This window comes from Hippocampus zosterae, chromosome 8 (assembly GCF_025434085.1).
Source record: "Hippocampus zosterae strain Florida chromosome 8, ASM2543408v3, whole genome shotgun sequence".
Taxonomy (NCBI): domain Eukaryota; kingdom Metazoa; phylum Chordata; class Actinopteri; order Syngnathiformes; family Syngnathidae; genus Hippocampus; species Hippocampus zosterae.
The window spans coordinates 21,848,858-21,867,420 of record NC_067458.1 but is presented as its reverse complement, the minus strand read 5'-3'; the positions used below and the strand labels follow the sequence as shown (position 1 = coordinate 21,867,420).

The following is an 18,563-nucleotide window of genomic DNA, read 5'->3' as shown; positions in this document are numbered from 1 at the left end:
AGTGATGTCTGCAAATCTAATTATATTATATGGTGCAGTTTGATCACTGGCCTGTGGGTGGCAGACTATCAACACCAACAGGACCAATCCCACGTCAAACGCAACGAAGAAGAACTGCTCGCGGATGTGATTATTTTTTTACGTTCTTATTGGGCGATCTCAAACGTCCAGTCCGCTCTTTCCACCTTGGCGAGGTTTGTGACAATGCCCAGCGCGTCCTAATATGCGAGTCTCCGCCGATGGCGGATATCCAGGACCGGACGTCACGACGTAAATGAAAGAAAGAAACGACCGCCACATTTGTAGCTGCTTCAGTTTTGACAGTTTGTCAGGGCGGACGAGAAGTGAGGTACAATTCCCTTGGTTGCTGTGGATGTCTTTTGGTCATCTTTTAAAGACTTACTTACGGGTAAGAATTACGTCCTGTATTCCAGAGGTGTCGAAACGTTTTCTCTACAAAATCGAAGAATACAATTATGGGCGAGTTTTGACATGTTAGTTCTTCTTTAAAGCGTTTTTTTGTACATCTGCAGCTGTTGTGAACGCGCTTTATTGTATTCAAAATGTCATTTTTCTTTCCAATTAATTGGGGACAATGTTAACAGGAAGCCGATGAAGAGTGGGTAATGCTGTTTGGGGGGCGGGGGGGGGGGGTAAAAACTTTTGAACGTGAGAAATAGACATAATAATGAGTCCTCATACTCTTTAAATAAAGTTGTGTTGTGTTTCACCACTGAGCATGACTTTTCTTCATCATTGCCCTCTTCTCTCCCGTCAGCCTCCTCACTGAGTGGCCATCATGGCTTCGTCCCGGCTCAAGTACCTCTCTCTGGGCGTGTTGGTATTCCAGACCACATCTCTGGTGCTCATCATGCGCTACTCTCGAACCCTGCAGGCGGAGGGCCCGCGCTACCTGGCCTCCTCGGCCGTGGTGGCGGCCGAGGTCATGAAGATCGTCATCTGCCTGATGCTCGTCTTTAAAGAACACAGTGAGTGACCGCTCTTCTGATATTCTGCTAAATTACACAAAGGCAGAACCCGTTTGAATCTGATGGGAATGTATCACACAAGGCAACTCAATGTGCTTCACACAAGCAAAAGACACAGCACCTAAAAGCATTTACAAACAATTCCACTGCATAGAAATTTCTAGTTGCTTTTTGATTCCACCACCTAAAAACAAGTCACCGATTGTTTCTTCCACCTCCACTCAGGTTACAGCGTGCGCGCGTTCAACAGCATCCTCCGCCAGGAGATCGCCTACAAGCCCATGGAAACGCTGAAGCTAGCCATCCCCTCTGGCATCTACACCCTGCAGAACAACCTGCTCTACGTCGCCCTATCCAACCTGGACGCCGCCACCTACCAGGTACGTCTTCCAAGCCGCTCCGCCTTTTGGCGCCCGCGCTCACTTTGGGCCACTTCCTGCCGTCCGCCAGCTCACGTACCAGCTGAAGATCCTGACCACGGCTCTTTTCTCCGTGTTCATGCTGGGACGCCGGCTGGGCGTCTACCAGTGGCTCTCCTTAATCATCCTCATGGCCGGTGTGGCTCTCGTACAGGTGGGTGGGCAACTTTTGCCATTTTCAGTCACAAAAAACCATTTGGAGAAATAATCGGTGATTTTTTTTTTTCTCCCAATTTTCTTTTCTCACGTTCACAAACACAAGAAATAGATTGAGCTGTATTACGATAAATAATGCCCGAATTATTGTCCATGAGTGCTTTGGTTTTCGCAATTTTTTGCTTGCTTGCTCATGCCCACCCAGGCCTTTTTTTTTTAGTCCTCAAATTACATATTGTTTTGGAAATTCTATTCCGCTCCACATCAATGTCAATTTGAAGAATTGTCCACTCCTAATTTTCAGACCTTGACATACACGTGCGCCAACTTAACTTTTCTTGATCACCTTTAAGTTGCTTTCTATATTTCTAATACCTGTGTGGCCACATTCGAATTTTGTGTTCAAAATGAGTGAATATGACTAAACAGCGGTCGTTTGGGGTGCGTCACGTGTTGAAAAAAGGGGAAATTGTTGTGTTAGCACCCCCTCCTCATCCATGTTAAAACAGTTTATTTATTTTTTATTATTATTTTTTAATTGTATGTTAGCATGAGGGCGGCCCGGTAGTCCAGTGGTTAGCACGTCGGCTTCACAGTGCAGAGGTACCGGGTTCGATTCCAGCTCCGGCCTCCCTGTGTGGAGTTTGCATGTTCTCCCCGGGCCTGCGTGGGTTTTCTCCGGGTGCTCCGGTTTCCTCCCACATTCCAAAAACATGCGTGGCGGGCTGATTGAACACTCTAAATTGTCCCTAGGTGTGAGTGTGAGTGCGAATGGTTGTTGGTTTCTGTGTGCCCTGCGATTGGCTGGCAACCGATTCAGGGTGTCCCCCGCCTACTGCCCGAAGACAGCTGGGATATGCTCCAGCACCCCCACGACCCTAGTGAGGGTCAAGCGGCTCGGAAGATGATGATGATGTTAGCATGAATCGAACGATATTAGCAGGGCACCATCGCGGAGTCGTTGCGTTGGGAGCACTCGTTCCCCACTCCCTAATCCGTGTCACCTCATGATTTTTACAATATAGAGCACTGGTGTCAAAGTCAAGGCCCGGGGGCCAGATCTGGCCCGCCACATCATTTTATGTGGCCCGCGAAAGCAAATCAAGCATGTCAATATCCATATTGCTTGCAAAAATCTGAACCAAAGTTAACATTTAGATGATTTCCCAAAATTCATCACGGCCCTCCAAGGCAAACCGTAACTACAATGTGGCCCGTGACAAAAACAAGTTTGACACCCCTGGTATTGAAGCACCGTCCTCCATCTCGGCCTGTGGCAGCTCACACGCTCGTCTCGTTTTTACAGTGGCCGACGGAATCCCCGGTGGTGGCAGAGAAGGCGTCGACGCCCACGGGCTCCCAGTTTGTTGGTGTCATGGCCGTTCTGGTAGCGTGCTGCTCCAGTGGCTTCGCCGGCGTCTACTTCGAAAAGATCCTGAAGGAAAGCAAACAGAGCGTCTGGATCCGAAACATCCAGCTCGGTTAGTCCTAGCAGCTTCTAGATCACAATGACGGTTGCTCACGGAGTTGAGGAAAGGAGCTGCCCCCTCCCCCCACCCTCCTTGAAGTGATTTGGGGCCCTTGACGCCATCTCGTGTGCATTTTAGGAATGTTCTGCTTCGTGTTCAGCTTTGTGGGGATGCTGATCTTCGACGGAGACAAAGTGATGGAATCGGGAATGTTCCAGGGATACAACGGCGTCACCGTCGCTGTGGTCACGCTGCAGGTCGGTCTCGCTTTTAACGCTGACCGTATCCGTTTGGCCTCTGTCGATCCGCGCAGGTTTTTTTAAAAATTTTGTTTTGTTTTCCACTCAGGCGCTGGGCGGTCTGGTCATCGCAGCGGTCATCAAGTACGCCGACAACATCCTCAAAGGCTTTGCTACGTCGCTCTCCATCATCCTCTCGACGCTCATCTCCTACTTTTGGCTTCAGGACTTCGACCCCACCAGGTACAAACGCCACCCTCTTCGAACTTGCTTTGCCGTGGCAACTGTACAGCTGAAGCTTTTCCAGATGCCATGTACCATATTTTCCGTAACTATAAGGCGCACCTAAAAACTATGATCCGGTGCGTCTTATATAGATGTCACGGTATAACGCCACTGCGGGCACTACTGCAATTTCTATTCTACGTGCCTTATAATGCGGTGCGCCCAAATATGAAAAAGGTTTTAAAATCGGCCATTCGTTGAAGGTGCGCCTTACACTTTGAAAGCGCCTTATAGTGTGGAAAATACGGAATGGAGATTTATAATCCCTCACAGAATTGTGTACTTTACACACGCGGATCAATAACGCGTCCAAACAGCAATACTCTCAGGCCAATCTATTCTCCCTGTCGTCCGTAGCATCTTCTTCCTGGGAGCCGCCCTTGTCATCGGCGCCACGTTTCTCTACGGTTACGAAGGCAAGAAGCCGCCCAACCCTAGCAGGGCGTGACACTGACACTGACAGCAGGGCCAAAACTGAGGTCAGGGTGGAGTTAGGGTTAAGAGGAACAAGTCCAAAAAAAAAAAAAAAGTCAAGAATAATTGCTGGCTACACCTTAAGTGCCTCAGTTGGGAAAGGAAAATGACAAATTTTGCATGATCACGTCACCTGGCAATGTCATCATGTGAAGAAGAGACAACCACTGGGTAAGGCTTCTCGTTACCTGCGAGCAAATACATGAGAGTGGAGTTTGAGTTGATTGAAATTTTCAGTTTGCACAGCAAGTCTTGTGCCTTTTGGATTTTGGCGAAATTTCAACACAAAATTGCGATTATCTTGACGTTTTTGTGCGGAAATATATACAGGTACTCATTTCTGAATTGGCGTGCGCGGTCACAGTATCTCCTCTAGTTGGCGCCACTGGCTGCAGCTGAGATGGAGTCAAAAGGGTTCAACGATTGTGTTGGGAAATGATTAGGGGGCATTTATGTGTACATTTTTTGCCTCGTTGCCAGGCAACCGATGGCCATATTTGCTCAACGTGGTGACCGATTCACTTGAGAAACACTGAGAAGAGATTACCTTAAGTTGTTATGAAAATACTAAGTCGGTTACAGTGGATGTAAATAATTACGCCTTTATAATTAATTAGGTGAATGAATCTAAGATTAATTAAAAAAAAAAAAAGATTTCTTCAGCTCGTGTAATTTATTGCGTTAATGTCCGGGTAAATACATGCTCCTTTTTTTTTAATGCCAATCAGAGATTTATTTAGAGGTTTTATTTTGAAAAGCTTCATTTAATTGTATGATTTGACTGTTATGATTCCTCTTGTTTCGTTTTGTGGGTGTGTTTACATTGTTTCTGAGAATCTTTTTATAAAGTGGCAAAACTTGTTCGACTGCCTTTGCTGCTTTTATGGTGCGCCTCATCCTTTAATCTTTCAAACGCTGCACCCTAACCCATTGGATGATTAAAAAAAAAAAAGAACGAAAGAAAACAAATCAAGTATCAAGTACAACTTTATTGTCAAACGTGCTGTATGTGCAACATATTTGTGCTTAATAGAAGTGTAGTCATCGTTTTCTATCCGGGTCACACTAATCCACAAATGTTGAAACGGTATAGAGAGATCAACAGGCATATTTTTTTCAAGAATATATTCCCTTTTTTTCAGGAAGCTACAAGATGTATTTTTTCAAAGAGTGAATTTTTTTATTTAATTATAAATATATTTATTAAATTCAATCAGTTTCATTACATTTTTCATTTTTAAAAAAACCTGCTTTGTTCTAGAATGTTAAACCTTTTTCTTTAAAAAAAAAAATCCAATCATAATTAGCACTGCAACTGTTGAATGTTAATCAAGTACCGGTTATCCCGTTGATTATTCAAGTAATTGGATAAAATTTTATAATATAGTGCTTTTAAAACCATTTGAATAAATAGCATATCCCGAATACAGTTGCACGCAAATGGATTCAATCCTCATTGTGAATGACATTAACAAAAACTAAATCATAAATACAAATAAACGTAATTATTTAACAGGGTTTACTCACTGAAGCCCTCATTATACATTGACTCATTGACATTTTTATTTTCTCAGTGTAAACATGAAAATTTTCAGGCAGTCATGATACAACTTTTTTTTTCTCAGTGTAAACATGAAATTTTTCAGTCAGTCATGATACAATTTGTCGTCAAAACAGACTCTTCATTTTGTACACCAGAATCAAACTCATGTCAAAAATAGTCATCACAATAGCCTCAAATAATGTATACCCAAGGGGTCCTTAGTTTATAACTGTCCCTGTTTTCGAGGTTAAATGCGAAGGCATAATGCTAAATTAGCCAAATTCAAATGCTACATTAGCTAGCTTAAAATGCTAAATTATACAAGATAAAATGCTGAATTAGCGAACATAGAATGCTAAATTAGCTAGCAATAATTTTTTAAATTAGCTAGCAATCTAAGCAGGCCTTTATGATGTCCAAAATATTTTCCAATTACTTTGTGTGGTCGAACAAGGAATGCTAGGAACGAAAAATCCTAAATTAGCTAAAATAACATGCTACATATGCTCAGATAAAATGCTGAATTAGATACCTTAAAATGCTAAATTAACTAACAAAATGCTAAATTAGCTCAAATGAAATTTGCGAAATTAAAATTTTGTGAAGATTAAAATACCAAATTAGCTGTCAAAAAATGCAAAATTAGCCAATGATAGCAGCCCGCCACTGTTTTTCCTACAAATATTTTAGTGATGACGTTCCAACAGCATTAGCATCGATCCACAATGGACGACGACGTATACTGACTTCAAATTATGATTTATTTCAGTTCGGAACGGAACCCCGTCATAAACAGAGGACTCCCTGACTATAAATATTAATACATGAAAGAAATGAACACAGTTGGTTAACGCTGTGCCATTTGAGCGACGTTTGAGGCAGTTTCGTGTAACAAAGCAGCAATCTGACTCCATTGTGAAAACACACAAGCTCCACCATTGGAAAACTAACTAATGATTGAGACCCTCACAAAGTCTGTTTTACTGTCATTTACTGAATTTCTTTTTGTCTGCGTTGTATTCTGAAGTGTAGCGCAGCCCAGTGTTTGGCAAGTATCTTTAAGGCTTACCTATTATAAGTTTGATTTGGGTTGGTCCAATCCAAGAATATGTTGTACTTCATACGTGACCATAATGAGTGCTATGGAAAACCAATGGGTGGCTGTTTGCTCAGTTGTGCTGAAGTCCAGTAGAGGCCATCATGCTTTCCGTATCATCCAAGGCAGATTTTTTAAGTACTGGTGGCTGGTATCGGCCTCTACTACCCAATACCTCGAAGTAAGGCTTGTATCGGCAGACCAGTTCAAGGATTAAACTGAATATCATGCATATTCTGTCATGAACTCTACTTGGGTGGAATGACGACAAGTGGATGCCCTCTGGTGGGCCTCCACATGAGCACTTGGGCGTCATTGGCATTGGGTCTCCCCATGGCATTAGCCGGGATGGGCTCCATGTGGCTCAGGACCCGCGGCTGCTCCTGGCGCACCCCGCCCACAAGCCGCGCCCTGGAGCCCAGGGGCCGGGCCGGGTCCACGGCGATGTCCACCCTCATGCGCCACTTGATGGCACGCAGCAGGATCTTCTCCCTGGAAGTGGCGTTGAGCGCCACTAACCAGGTGGTGAAACTCTGGTCCCGCTTGATGTCGGTCAGCGAGGGCTCGTCAGATCGGCTCACCGGCACGGCCCAGGTCACGCTGGGGTAGAAGTTGTCGTTCATGCTGACGGTGAAACGCGACGGCTTGGAGGTGGGACCCACGATGGTGACCGTCTCTGTGGTGTTGCCGTACCATGGGTAGCTGATGCCGTCCGAGTCGCTAATGGCCTGAACCTGGCCTTGCCGCAGCTCGGGCAGTTCCCAACTTGACCTGCAGGGGGAGGGGCAACACACAGCGACTGCGACTCTCGGATATTTTTGTTTCTGTTGTGACAAAAACCCCTCACTGGGAGCATTTTAGTAAAATTACAAAATATGTTTTTTGATTAAATATTCGCATTTTATGAATTCACTGCTAGAAGTTTTAGAGCATTTTTTTCCAGATTTTTCAAAATCCGCAGAAGTTTCGTTTCATTTTAATTTAAGCACTACACCTACGAAAGGAAAGTGTAGATAATTTTCATTCACAAGGAAATAAAGCAAAAACCAAAATGTAGTTTAAATTTTTTGTTACAATATATATTTTAGATTGTTGTGACTTTACGGCAATAAAAATAGAAAATCGCCCCCCAAAAAAGGAAATTTACCAACCTTTTTTTCTGCTTTTCTCAGACAAAATCTTTTCACTTTTATGACTATAAACCCTGGAAAATTCCAATTAAAAACCCACATTAGGTTTAAAAAAAGGTTTAGATTCATGTGAATAAAATCCGAAGTGTCTGACTTAGCGTTGATCTTTTGAATAAACTCATCCATCGTTGTGTAGGAAGAGGAGCATTTGTGCTCGCAGCAGGTGAGACTCCCGCATTTCGATGCACACCCACACATTATGTTCTTGTGACTTTGGCACCCGAGTAAGCATGAGTGAGTTGAAGACAAATAAAAATGACTGTGAATCGTTATTTCAAATTTCCAATGCAGCGGAGGTTCATTGAAGACGCTGAATGATGTGAGGTGTGAATGAAAGTGTGAAATCTTATTGTGGATGTGCGCTGCAATCGGGCAGGCAACCGGAAATGACGTCACTATTAGATGGATCAACACACTGAATTATTTATTGTGTTGACGTGTCTGGGGCACCCCTCTTGGCGGCTTGCAATCGATCCATGATGCTTAGTAAAATCGTTCACAGTAAGATAGAGACAAATATTATGGGGAGGTTGTTAATGAGGGCTATTTTTTTCCACAGTATACAGGGAGTAATTAAAATGCTGCAGGAAAAAAAAGAAAATTATTTGATGAAAAATGTATAAGAAAGTACTTGAAAATTATTTGAAAACTAAAAAAGAAAAGATAAAAATACAGGAATATGAAAAACATGTTTGGAAAACCGACAGAAGATGAAAAAAAACTAAAAATATAAAATAACAAAACAACACATCCTGATTTATATAGCGCTTTCACAACAGCTGCAGCTGTAACAAAGCACTAACAACAACAAAAAACACTGCCCCCTAAATAGAAACAATATGAATACTAAAAATTATCTATCTATCCATCTATTAGAAGAGCTTATTGAAGTTTCTCATTTGAATAAATTAGCATGAAGAACCTTCGTTCCGACCTCCGTACTAACCCGGATCCCCCTCCCTCACCCCCTACAACCCACTCACATGCCGAGGTCCCCGTAGGTGTTGTAGAACTCCATGTGGGTGCACGCCTGGATCCAGCCCACCACCCAGGTCTCGTTCCGCGGGATGGGTGGCATGACAACCCGGGCCGACGCTTTGAAATAGGGCGTCTTGTAGCGCAGCACGATGTCCGAGTCCTCCTCCACGGCCGTGGGGCGGGGGTCGATGGTGGCCGCCAGGTCGCACACCACCACATTCTCCCTGCGGACGCGCGACTTGTTGCAGGCGATGCTCTGGATGCAACCCATGGCGACCAACCACTGCCGCCGGGACCACCGCCACCAGATCCGGGCGGCGCTCACCGCGAGGGGTGCCTCTCCGGGGATTGACACCCTTGCTCACCTACTGTCCGGGGCTTCCTCTTCCTCGCCCGGGCTGGCATGCTCCGGGATGCCGGAGGTCGGGCGTCAGGCATTGGATACTGCGGCGCTGACCGAACCCGGCCGACCGCGTACGTCGGTCACTCCACCGCCACCAGCATCCCGAGTGTCGCTGTTCAGCCCAGCGCGGTGCTGAATTGAACACGACGCGATACGCGGGGAGTGCCCCGGATGCAGGCTAGGCGCTTTCGCCGACACCTCCCCTCCACCACTGGCATAAAGTGTGTGACATCACCATTATCAAGTGTCCAAATACTTCGGGAGACATGAATAGATTTTACCTTTAACCCCCCCCCCCTAATGTGAATGTGTTTTTCTTAAACATATTTTATTGAAGAAAAAACAAGTGCAGAACAGTATAATATTCTGTGTGTGCGTGCTATATATAGCTATGTAGCTATATATATATATATATATATATATATATATATATATATATATATATATATATATATATATATATATATATATATATATATATATACCTGGAGAATGTGGGCTAAATGGTTACTTTAGCCAACCCACAGGCACTATTGACCACGCGCCCTATATATATATAAATAAATATATATATAATATGTACACACACGCGCATAAATATCAATATATCATACATGTCAATAATGAATGAAATGAAAAGGGGTCTCTTATTTTGAAACTCAGTCATACGAATATCAGCATGACGTAATTTCAATGCGGAAAAGCTGACAGTGGCATCGCCTGAAAGAAAGAAAAAACATTAAAGTAAATTCTGAGATTAATCATTGTGTCCTCGTTGTAAACTCGTGTCTAGGTATCTCCAACGAGTTATACAGACGAAAATAAAACATCTGTCTCCTCTGAAACGGAATAAAACAACGTTCATATTGATAGTAATCGACTTTCAAAATCATATATGAGTATTTCCGAAGCGTTACATGGTTAAGTAACTCAATAAGAATGGTTTAATGTCGTTAAACTATCGTTTATTATGAAGGCCACTCAAAGTCAAATTGGTCTGACGTCATTTCCTTGCGGAAATCTGCCTACACCTTGTCGAAAGACTCGACTCAAAACACAACATCGTGATTGTTAATCTTACAATCATTGAAAGACACAAAGTATTTCTTAATTGGTTCAAATGGTAAGTACTGTACTTCGTATTATAAACCGCTGCAAGTTTGCAGATAAGCTAATTCACGACTGAGCTGTTGAGCTCATGAAGTAACTTTATTTTAATTATCATTTTTAACGAATATGACGTATGCATTTGCACCATATAACATACCATAACTGTGTTTTAATGAAAGTACTGGTTTAACTTAATATGAGTAAAAGGGGGGGGGGGGAAAGTCCAGACTGAAATGTACTTCATTGGTGGTGGTCAGAAAAACAAATACGTAACATACAGATACCTGAAAATTATTTCAATGAAGTGAATTGTAATAAAGTATTTGCACTTTTTTACGTCCCACCGGTGCCTTTTTTGAAAAAAATTGACATTGAAGTCTAACTGTTTTCTTGTAGGTTTCCACTGATTTCAAAGCGCTGGTCCAAAGGTTTTACCAGCTGCAGTCCGAGCGTCTGGAGACCTATCGACTCTTTGAGGAGTACGTTTGTGTGTACTGTACTGCACTTTGTCTGTACCTGTGTGTTTCTTCGGTTGGAACAGGGACTTTCTTGGCACACTTGGTAGAATTTTTATAACCAGGCTATCTATTTTGGTGACATTTTTCCAATGTAAAATATGTTCCTTAGCTCATTAAAGGTTGGGGGATGCCTGAAGTGGAAGAGCATTTGATTGTTCTGCTTGTCACTTAATGTCGCTGGTGTAAACAGATGAACAAAGATACAGTATTTGTAGTCGACAAATCCTAATTTTCATCACAATTCAAAGAAACTGCATCATATTTTGTGTTTGCAGAGGGCACGAGGCTTACCTGAAGACGGGGCCCCACTATGACTTTGAGCACTACAAGCAGCTGGTGCACCAAATCACGCTGGCGTTCAGCGGCATCTCCAAGGAAGTTCTGGACATCAAGGACAAGTTCCAGCTCCACTTGGACCGGCCCGACCTCTCGGAACACATCGACAAACTGCAGTGCAAAGAAAAGCACAAGCTCCAACTGGTATAAAAAAAAAAAACAAACAAAAAAACAAACAAATACACGCTTCCAGTGCAGTCTGAAATGTGGACACCCATTAACATATATTTTTTTAATGACAACAATGGACAAATGTGTTTTTCCCAGGACAGCCACGTTATGCTTGTTTCGCACATATAGTCACACACATTTAAAAAAATGGTAATAAAGGACTCGCAATGTGAACAAAACTTAAATTCACCAACACACGCTATAAAAAAGTATGCCTTAGTACGTGTATTTTAATGCCTAAAAAAATGCTGTCTTAAAAAAACTCAAGTAAGCTTCACCTAAAAATCACATTTTTGAGAAGTCGTCATCATAGTGCCAAAATATTTTCATCTAACCTGTCACTTAGCACACGATTTCTCCACAAATTACATTCTCTAGTTGTAGTACAGCATGTTTACTTTACACATTTTTGTACATATCAGTGCTTCTAGTAATTTTTGTTATTTATTTCAGAATCACCACAAGAGGGCATAACATATCAAAATACACTCGTCGATAACAGTTCTGGCAAAGGAATATAACATTAATCTCATTTTGTACGCAAACTATATATTGATTGGCTGCTGGCTGGCTTCTTCCAATCTACTTAAACAGTTTTTTTTCCATTTAAAGTTTTTAACTCATAGAAGAAGAAATTTAGTCATGAAATTTTTATTCGGTAGTCGTTTTGTGTTGTTTGTATTTAAACCGTGCATAATGTTAAAGTATCTTACATCAATATCACATGTATTTTTTCGGGCTCGGACCTCAACAGATGTGAGTTTCGTTGTGTTTTGCATTCAGACAGCTCAACTGCAGCTGGCCCGGCAGCGGGCTCGGGACCACCCGGAAGACCAGGAAGCCTCCCAGGAGAAAATCCAGCAGCTTAAACATGAGTAAGCTCGGTCGTGTTTGCCGCGGTTAGGACGCGACTCACTAATCATACGAGCAACATGTGAGGTTCTTGTGTGCTTGGAATGTTCAGGATCATCAAGACCCAAGAGGCGCTCAGCGAGATCATGCAGGACTTCAAGTACGACTCGGAGGAGGGTGATTGACGGGTCGTCCAAATCTCGTCAGTGAGCTTTTCGTGTTGTTCGTTAATATGGAGGCCTGTAAATTATTGGGGAATAGCATTCTAGTCTACATAATGACATCATTCAATACATTGTAACAATTTCAACAGTTTTTGCTGCAGTTCAGTGGACATTGTGATGTATGTGCCTTGGCCATTGCGGGATGTACAGTATTTAACACCAACACGCAGAGATATTAGTCACTCTTCGCAGAGGATGAATAATATATGTCTCTGAGTATTGTTATATTATCTGTTTATATCTGTTGCTCCATGGTTTGTTTGTTTTTTCAAACATCCAAAATGCCACTGAAACTGTTTTTGTTTTCATATGTCCGATTTTCCCCCTTTACAGTTATGGTTGTCTGTACATAAAAATGCAAAATGTAAAAAAAAAAATTCTATGTCATTGAATTCAACCAGTGGCGGCCCGGTAGTCTGGTGGTTAGCACGTCGGCTTCACAATGCAGAGGTACCGGGTTCGATTCCAGCTCCGGCCTCCCTGTGTGGAGTTTGCATGTTCTCCCTGGGCCTGCGTGGGTTTTCTCCGGGTACTCCGGTTTCCTCCCACATTCCCAAAAACATGCATGGCAGGCTGATTGAACACTCTAAATTGTCCCTGGGTGTGAGTGTGAGCGTGGATGGTTGTCCGTCTCTGTGTGCCCTGTGATTGGCTGGCAACCGATTCAGGGTGTCACCTACTGCCCGAAGTCGGCTGGGATAGGCTCCAGCACCCCCCGCGACCCTAGTGAGGATCAAGCGGCTCGGATGATGAATGAATGAATTCAACCATTGGTGAATTCATGACAGTTCACCTGATCATTTTTTTTTTAAAAAAGACATTTTAGTCAATTGTTTTACACATAAGAAAAGGATATGTCAGTAGTCCTTTGTCAAATCCCGTCAATTTGCCGGTGCTGAAGCTGCGAACATGCATTGACTAATTACTACTGTCCTACTGTACTGGAACCTTTATTTGTTTTTTTTTTAATTAAAAATTTGTTTTGGTTTATTTTGGGGATGCAAACCTCACTTTTTAGAGACTCGTGTCTCTAAAATCACATACATTAAGAAATAAGAGCATGTATTTTGTGGCTATGGAAAATGTTTTTTTGGCATCCATCTGGTTAGGCAGTCTGTGGTCCTTTATTGCCCACCTAGTAACACAGATGAAAAATAGTGGCCCCCTCCAGCACTGAAGTTGCCATTCCCTGTAACATTCCGACTGTCCCGAAGGGATAGAGGCGGGCGTCCATGTCGTTGCGTAAGTTTACGCAACAGGTTGCTTTGGAAACTCCGAGCTGGCGTGAAGGCGTCGCTCGCGAAGGCGGAAGTGGACAAGTCCCTTGAAGGCATCACGCTTGTCTTCTGTGCTCTCGAGCGCTCGTTTCCCACTTGGGGACTTGAGAACACCACCCGCGATCATGTTTGTGCAAAAAGTGTGGCTGTACCTTTACACGGGGTACATGTTCCTCTTCGTGGTCTGCGTGAGCTTCGTCCTTCGCGCCTTGCACATGTTTTCGCCAGCCTTGACCAAGAAGGTCATCCTGAAAATGAACGAACGGACCTCGATGATCAAGAATCCCAATTTTACCTACGACGGCTGGGGGCCCACCTTCCTCACCGACAAGTTCATCAAAACCGCGTTGCGGCACATGTGGTTGTCCCTCGGCCGGAAAGCGTTCGTGGGGGAGCCTGCCCCGGATTCGCCCGTGGTCACAATGGACAAGCGCCAGAGCAGCATCTGCAACTTTCTCAAAGGTGCGTACAACTTTGCGCAGTAAGAACAAAAAACAAGAAACTAAATTTGTTACAGGGGCGGAAATATTAAATGGTCATAGCATGTAGCACGCGTGTCGTCACAGCAATAACAAACAATAAATAGTCAAGTCTGAAAAAAAGATAAGAAATCCACATTAGTGTTTAAAAACATGTTTTCATGACACTAAAATTTGAGTACGGTAATAAAGTTATTAGTTACTTTTCACTCATCCAGTATATAATTATTATGTAATTATATAATAATTATAATTATTTGTGTGTGTGTTTGAATTTTATTTTTTATTCAATTGTAATTTGTATACCAGTGAAATTGACCGGCTCATGTTGGTTTATTTTAAAAAAATTAACTGCATAAATGTAATCAAATGCCAATGAATTTATAAAATAATGCCATATTTTTCACTTAAGATGATTTTTTTCATAATTTCAATTAGTTTACCAGTGGTTTAAATAACAGTTAAAAATGTATACATTTTTTTACATTTTACTGACATATCGTTTTCTTATATGTAAAACAATTGACTAAAATGTCTTTTTTTTTTTTAAATGATCAGGTGAATTGTCATGAATTCACCAATGGTTGAATTAAATGACATGGGATGTTTTTTTTTTTTTACATTTTGGATTTTATGTAAAGACAACCATAACTGTAAAGGGGGAAAATCGGACATATGAAAACAAAAACAGTTAAAATAATACATTGATAATGTAAAGATATTAAAACAATCAAAATGAAAAAGCCAATACTGTAGTTGAATTTAATGAATTGATACAATTTGTCATTTAAAATAATTGCTACTAAATCACAACTATTTTAAATATGATATCAACACTTATTTTGAAAAAAACAATTCCTTTTCCCTTTAAAGGAAATCGTTATCATGAATTCTCCATCCATGTCTCTGAAGTGCATGTGACTCAATGTTGTTGTGCATGCAGGTTCGAGGCCTCTGGTGCTGAACTTTGGCAGTTGTACCTGACCGCCGTTCATGTTCAAGCTGGACCTGTTCAAGCAACTCGTCCGGGACTTTGGCGACATGGCCGACTTCCTTGTCGTCTACATCGAGGAGGCGCACTCAAGCGGTGGGCACGTGCAACCAAGCGCTCAAAATCATCTCAAAACGTCTTCATAAACTCGTTTAGTGCCATTGACGACAAAAGACATCAAAGATCCATTTTTGCTGAGCTGGCAGGGAATAAATATACATAATTTCGCAGTATCATGTGTTTCCAGCTATTGCGGGTGGTCTGGGATGCATCCATGACCATGAACGGGTAATTAAGTGCATGATTTCTTTCAGATGGGTGGGCCTTCACTAACAATCTGCAAGTGAGCAAGCACCAGAGCCTGGAGGACAGGATGGCTGCGGTGCAGATCCTCATTAGGGAGGATCCACTTTGTCCCGTGGTGGTGGACCAAATGAGCAACTCGGCCGCCATGGAGTACGGTGCACTGCCCGAGAGGCTCTACGTGCTGCACAAAGGCAAAGTCCTCTACGAGGTGAGCCCTCGGTTCAACGCAACGCTCCTTCTATCTGCCGTGTCTACGTGGGGAGTGCTCACGCGTCAAGGCTAGCTACGTGGTTCATTTGAGCGGATGTCCGTTTGGGATTCATTCATTCATTCATTCATTCATTCATTCATTCATTCATCTTCCAAGCCGCTTGATCCTCACTAGGGTCGCGGGGGGTGCTGGAGCCTATCCCAGCTGTCTTCGGGCAGTAGACGGGGGACACCCTGAATCGGTTGCCAGCCAATCGCAGGGCACACAGAAACGAACAACCATTCGCACTCACACCTAGGGACAATTTAGAGTGTTCAATCAGCCTGCCACGCATGTTTTTGGAATGTGGGAGGAAACCGGAGCACCCGGAGAAAACCCACGCAGGCCCGGGGAGAACATGCAAACTCCACACAGGGAGGCCGGAGCTGGAATCGAACCCGGTACCTCTGCACTGTGAAGCCGACGTGCTAACCACTGGCCGCCTCCGTTTGGGTTTTTTTTTTTTAATTTGAGCTGCTAATGCCATCCTAGCTACGAGAGTATCGCTGTTGGCCAGGTAACACCGTGCGAGTAATATATAAAAGGGATTTTATTGCTAGCTTATTGCTAGCTAGGAGGAGGGTAGTAGCGATGTTAGATGGATTTAAAATGGGACCAAAAGGCAAAAAAAATCATTTTCTCTGCCAGTGATTGAGACGGTTAAAGTTACTTATTATTGTCATGGTAGTCACTCCACTTTACCTCGTCATCCTGATTTCAAGTGTTTGCTTATAGAAAAAGAAGAAGCTTTTCCCTGTTCCATTTGCAGCCTCCTCCCACTATGCAAATGTCGCGATTAGAAGCTCGGCCAAGAGGCTGTCGACGTCCCTTGGCCCACGCAATCGTGTGTCTAGGAGCCTTTAGAGCACCACAGATAGCTCTGGAATTCTTTGGCTCGGTCCCAGGCTGACACGAGCCGCGCCAAAATGAATGTGTAACCAATGTATTTAAAAACTCACAATTCACCCAAATAGTTACTGAAGTCGGGCGGCCCGGTAGTCCAGTGGTTAGCACGTCGGCTTCACAGTGCAGAGGTACCGGGTTCGATTCCAGCTCCGGCCTCCCTGTGTGGAGTTTGCATGTTCTCCCCGGGCCTGCGTGGGTTTTCTCCGGGTGCTCCAGTTTCCTCCCACATTCCAAAAATATGCATGGCAGGCTGATTGAACACTCTAAATTGTCCCTAGGTGTGAGTGTGAGCGTGGATGGTTGTTCGTCTATGTGTGCCCTGCGATTGGCTGGCAACCGATTCAGGGTGTTCCCCGCCTACTGCCCGGAGACAGCTGGGATAGGCTCCAGCAACCCCCCCGGCCCTAGTGAGGATCAAGCGGTTAGGAAGATGAATGAATGAATGAATGAGTTACTGAAGTTAATGAAATGGAGTTAACCTGATGAGCGTTTCTGGAGATGTTCTTGTCGTGCGCGTGTGTGTGTTTGCAGGGGGCCATGGGGCCTTGGGGCTACAAACCACAGGAGGTGCGTTCGGTTCTGGAGAAGATTAAGTAGGAAGGAAGACGCATTTCTGCCAAGCAGACTCCTTTTTCTTTTGAGAGTCACTAATACTTACTAAACACCCACTACACCACTTACTCATTGAGATTTTTTTTGTCTTTCAGCAGCCAGTGCGCTGTCCCCGGCAACACGCACACACATGCCCACACACATACAGACGCACACGCACACTTGCGTGATGTCTGGACTGTATCTCAGCCAGTCTGTGTTTCTTGATGACGGCTACAGATAAAACCTTCCGGACTCTGTAGCCTGATAAAGTGAAACGTCGACTTTTGAGATCCTTTGAGCTCTGACAAAGTGATACATTCGATTTATCGTGCTTGATAACTTATTCGATCAGTCGAAATGAATGCCATTGTTATGACCCAAATTATTTTTTTAAGTTTCTGTCATATTTAATAAAATAGTTAAATGTACAGAATAGCACGCACGGACAGTGAAAGAGTCCCCCTTAATTAATTGTTGTTGTTTTTGTTTTCGAGCAGCGGTCTAATCAATTTGTTAAGCACTGTACATCGAGCCCTTCAAAATTGGCTTTATTGATTTGAAAGTTTCAGTAATGACTCAGATTACCATGAACACACAGGATGTGCCAATTCATCTCACACTTGACCAATTTTTACATGACAGTTATAGCACAAACCTGCGGTAGCTATAATTTGAAGGCTTCAAAGTTGACCTGTGTGACCGATGTTGGCCACCCTTTGTCTCATGCGTCTGGCTTGTATTACTGTCTCACAATAAAGGATTTGCTTTAATTTGGGGGCTCTCTTTTGTTTCCTAAGATTTCAATTGTTTGAATCTGTTGAATAAGGTGTGAAATGTGGATGGATGTGATGGTGTGGAACATGTCCACATCTATTTCAAAGGGATTTGTTGTTTTTCTCATAGAAACTGTGCAATTTTATCCATGCGGAAATTCGTTCCCAAAATGTTCAGAATTAGGTGAAAATTGTCAGGACTAAAATAGAATTAGTGGAGTGACTAGCTCGGCGGAAGTTCAGGGAATAATTATCTGTAAAACTAGAGAACGCCGAAAAGGTAAAATGCTGTTGAACTTGCGTCGAAATGTAGAATGTGAGGCTTTGAGTTGGAACGGTTGAATCGGTGGAATATGGGATAAGAGCCAATTCTGTGGAGGTCAGAACAACTTACTGTTGAGCATTTGCAGAGCAAACACGTGGAATGTAGTTTACCAACACTGAACATAAGTGCCTGTTGACAGTCACTTGGAACAGACCAGTCCAAAAACAGCCTTTCGGGCAATGTCACATGTTGCATCAAATGAAAAACTTG

At 43.1% G+C, this 18,563-nt stretch overlaps 4 protein-coding genes across 4 annotated transcripts; 3 read left to right on the top strand and 1 right to left on the bottom strand.

Annotated features, from left to right (window-relative positions):
- Positions 1 to 104: 104 nt before the first annotated feature.
- Positions 105 to 4,892, top strand: LOC127605518 (UDP-N-acetylglucosamine transporter-like). The gene is made up of 8 exons (XM_052073103.1): positions 105 to 409; positions 779 to 989; positions 1,215 to 1,369; positions 1,440 to 1,562; positions 2,871 to 3,045; positions 3,172 to 3,290; positions 3,382 to 3,515; positions 3,915 to 4,892. Exons 2-8 carry the CDS (start codon positions 800 to 802, stop codon positions 4,003 to 4,005), a joined length of 987 nt encoding a protein of 328 aa, XP_051929063.1. The 5' UTR covers positions 105 to 409; positions 779 to 799; the 3' UTR covers positions 4,006 to 4,892.
- Positions 4,893 to 6,872: 1,980 nt separating this feature from the next.
- fam78bb (family with sequence similarity 78 member Bb) lies at positions 6,873 to 9,526 on the bottom strand. The gene is made up of 2 exons (XM_052073114.1): positions 8,844 to 9,526; positions 6,873 to 7,441 (listed from the first exon to the last, which is right to left on the bottom strand). The coding sequence occupies exons 1-2, from the start codon at positions 9,107 to 9,109 to the stop codon at positions 6,919 to 6,921; spliced, it is 789 nt and encodes a 262-aa protein (XP_051929074.1). The 5' UTR covers positions 9,110 to 9,526; the 3' UTR covers positions 6,873 to 6,918.
- Positions 9,527 to 10,202: 676 nt separating this feature from the next.
- On the top strand, positions 10,203 to 12,674 carry rex1bd (required for excision 1-B domain containing). Its single transcript, XM_052073124.1, has 5 exons — positions 10,203 to 10,364; positions 10,748 to 10,830; positions 11,145 to 11,349; positions 12,160 to 12,251; positions 12,341 to 12,674. The coding sequence occupies exons 1-5, from the start codon at positions 10,362 to 10,364 to the stop codon at positions 12,411 to 12,413; spliced, it is 456 nt and encodes a 151-aa protein (XP_051929084.1). The 5' UTR covers positions 10,203 to 10,361; the 3' UTR covers positions 12,414 to 12,674.
- A 1,052-nt stretch (positions 12,675 to 13,726) lies between these two features.
- dio1 (iodothyronine deiodinase 1) lies at positions 13,727 to 18,025 on the top strand. Its single transcript, XM_052073115.1, has 4 exons — positions 13,727 to 14,191; positions 15,152 to 15,295; positions 15,514 to 15,713; positions 17,193 to 18,025. Exons 1-4 carry the CDS (start codon positions 13,855 to 13,857, stop codon positions 17,256 to 17,258), a joined length of 747 nt encoding a protein of 248 aa, XP_051929075.1. The 5' UTR covers positions 13,727 to 13,854; the 3' UTR covers positions 17,259 to 18,025.
- The last annotated feature ends 538 nt before the right edge of the window (positions 18,026 to 18,563 follow it).

Bases quoted from the DNA above. Each gene is read 5' to 3' on its own strand.
- LOC127605518 (XM_052073103.1), top strand. From the start codon at position 800: ATGGCTTCGTCCCGGCTCAAGTACCTCTCTCTGGGCGTGTTGGTATTC. The intron at 1,563-2,870 runs GTGGGTGGGCAA...TCGTTTTTACAG, and splicing joins CCGGTGTGGCTCTCGTACAG to TGGCCGACGGAATCCCCGGT. The intron at 3,516-3,914 runs GTACAAACGCCA...TGTCGTCCGTAG, and splicing joins CAGGACTTCGACCCCACCAG to CATCTTCTTCCTGGGAGCCG.
- fam78bb (XM_052073114.1), bottom strand. From the start codon at position 9,109: ATGGGTTGCATCCAGAGCATCGCCTGCAACAAGTCGCGCGTCCGCAGG. The intron at 7,442-8,843 runs GTGAGTGGGTTG...CTCCCCCTGCAG, and splicing joins ACCTACGGGGACCTCGGCAT to GTCAAGTTGGGAACTGCCCG.
- rex1bd (XM_052073124.1), top strand. The intron at 11,350-12,159 runs GTATAAAAAAAA...TTTTGCATTCAG, and splicing joins AAAAGCACAAGCTCCAACTG to ACAGCTCAACTGCAGCTGGC. The intron at 12,252-12,340 runs GTAAGCTCGGTC...TGGAATGTTCAG, and splicing joins ATCCAGCAGCTTAAACATGA to GATCATCAAGACCCAAGAGG.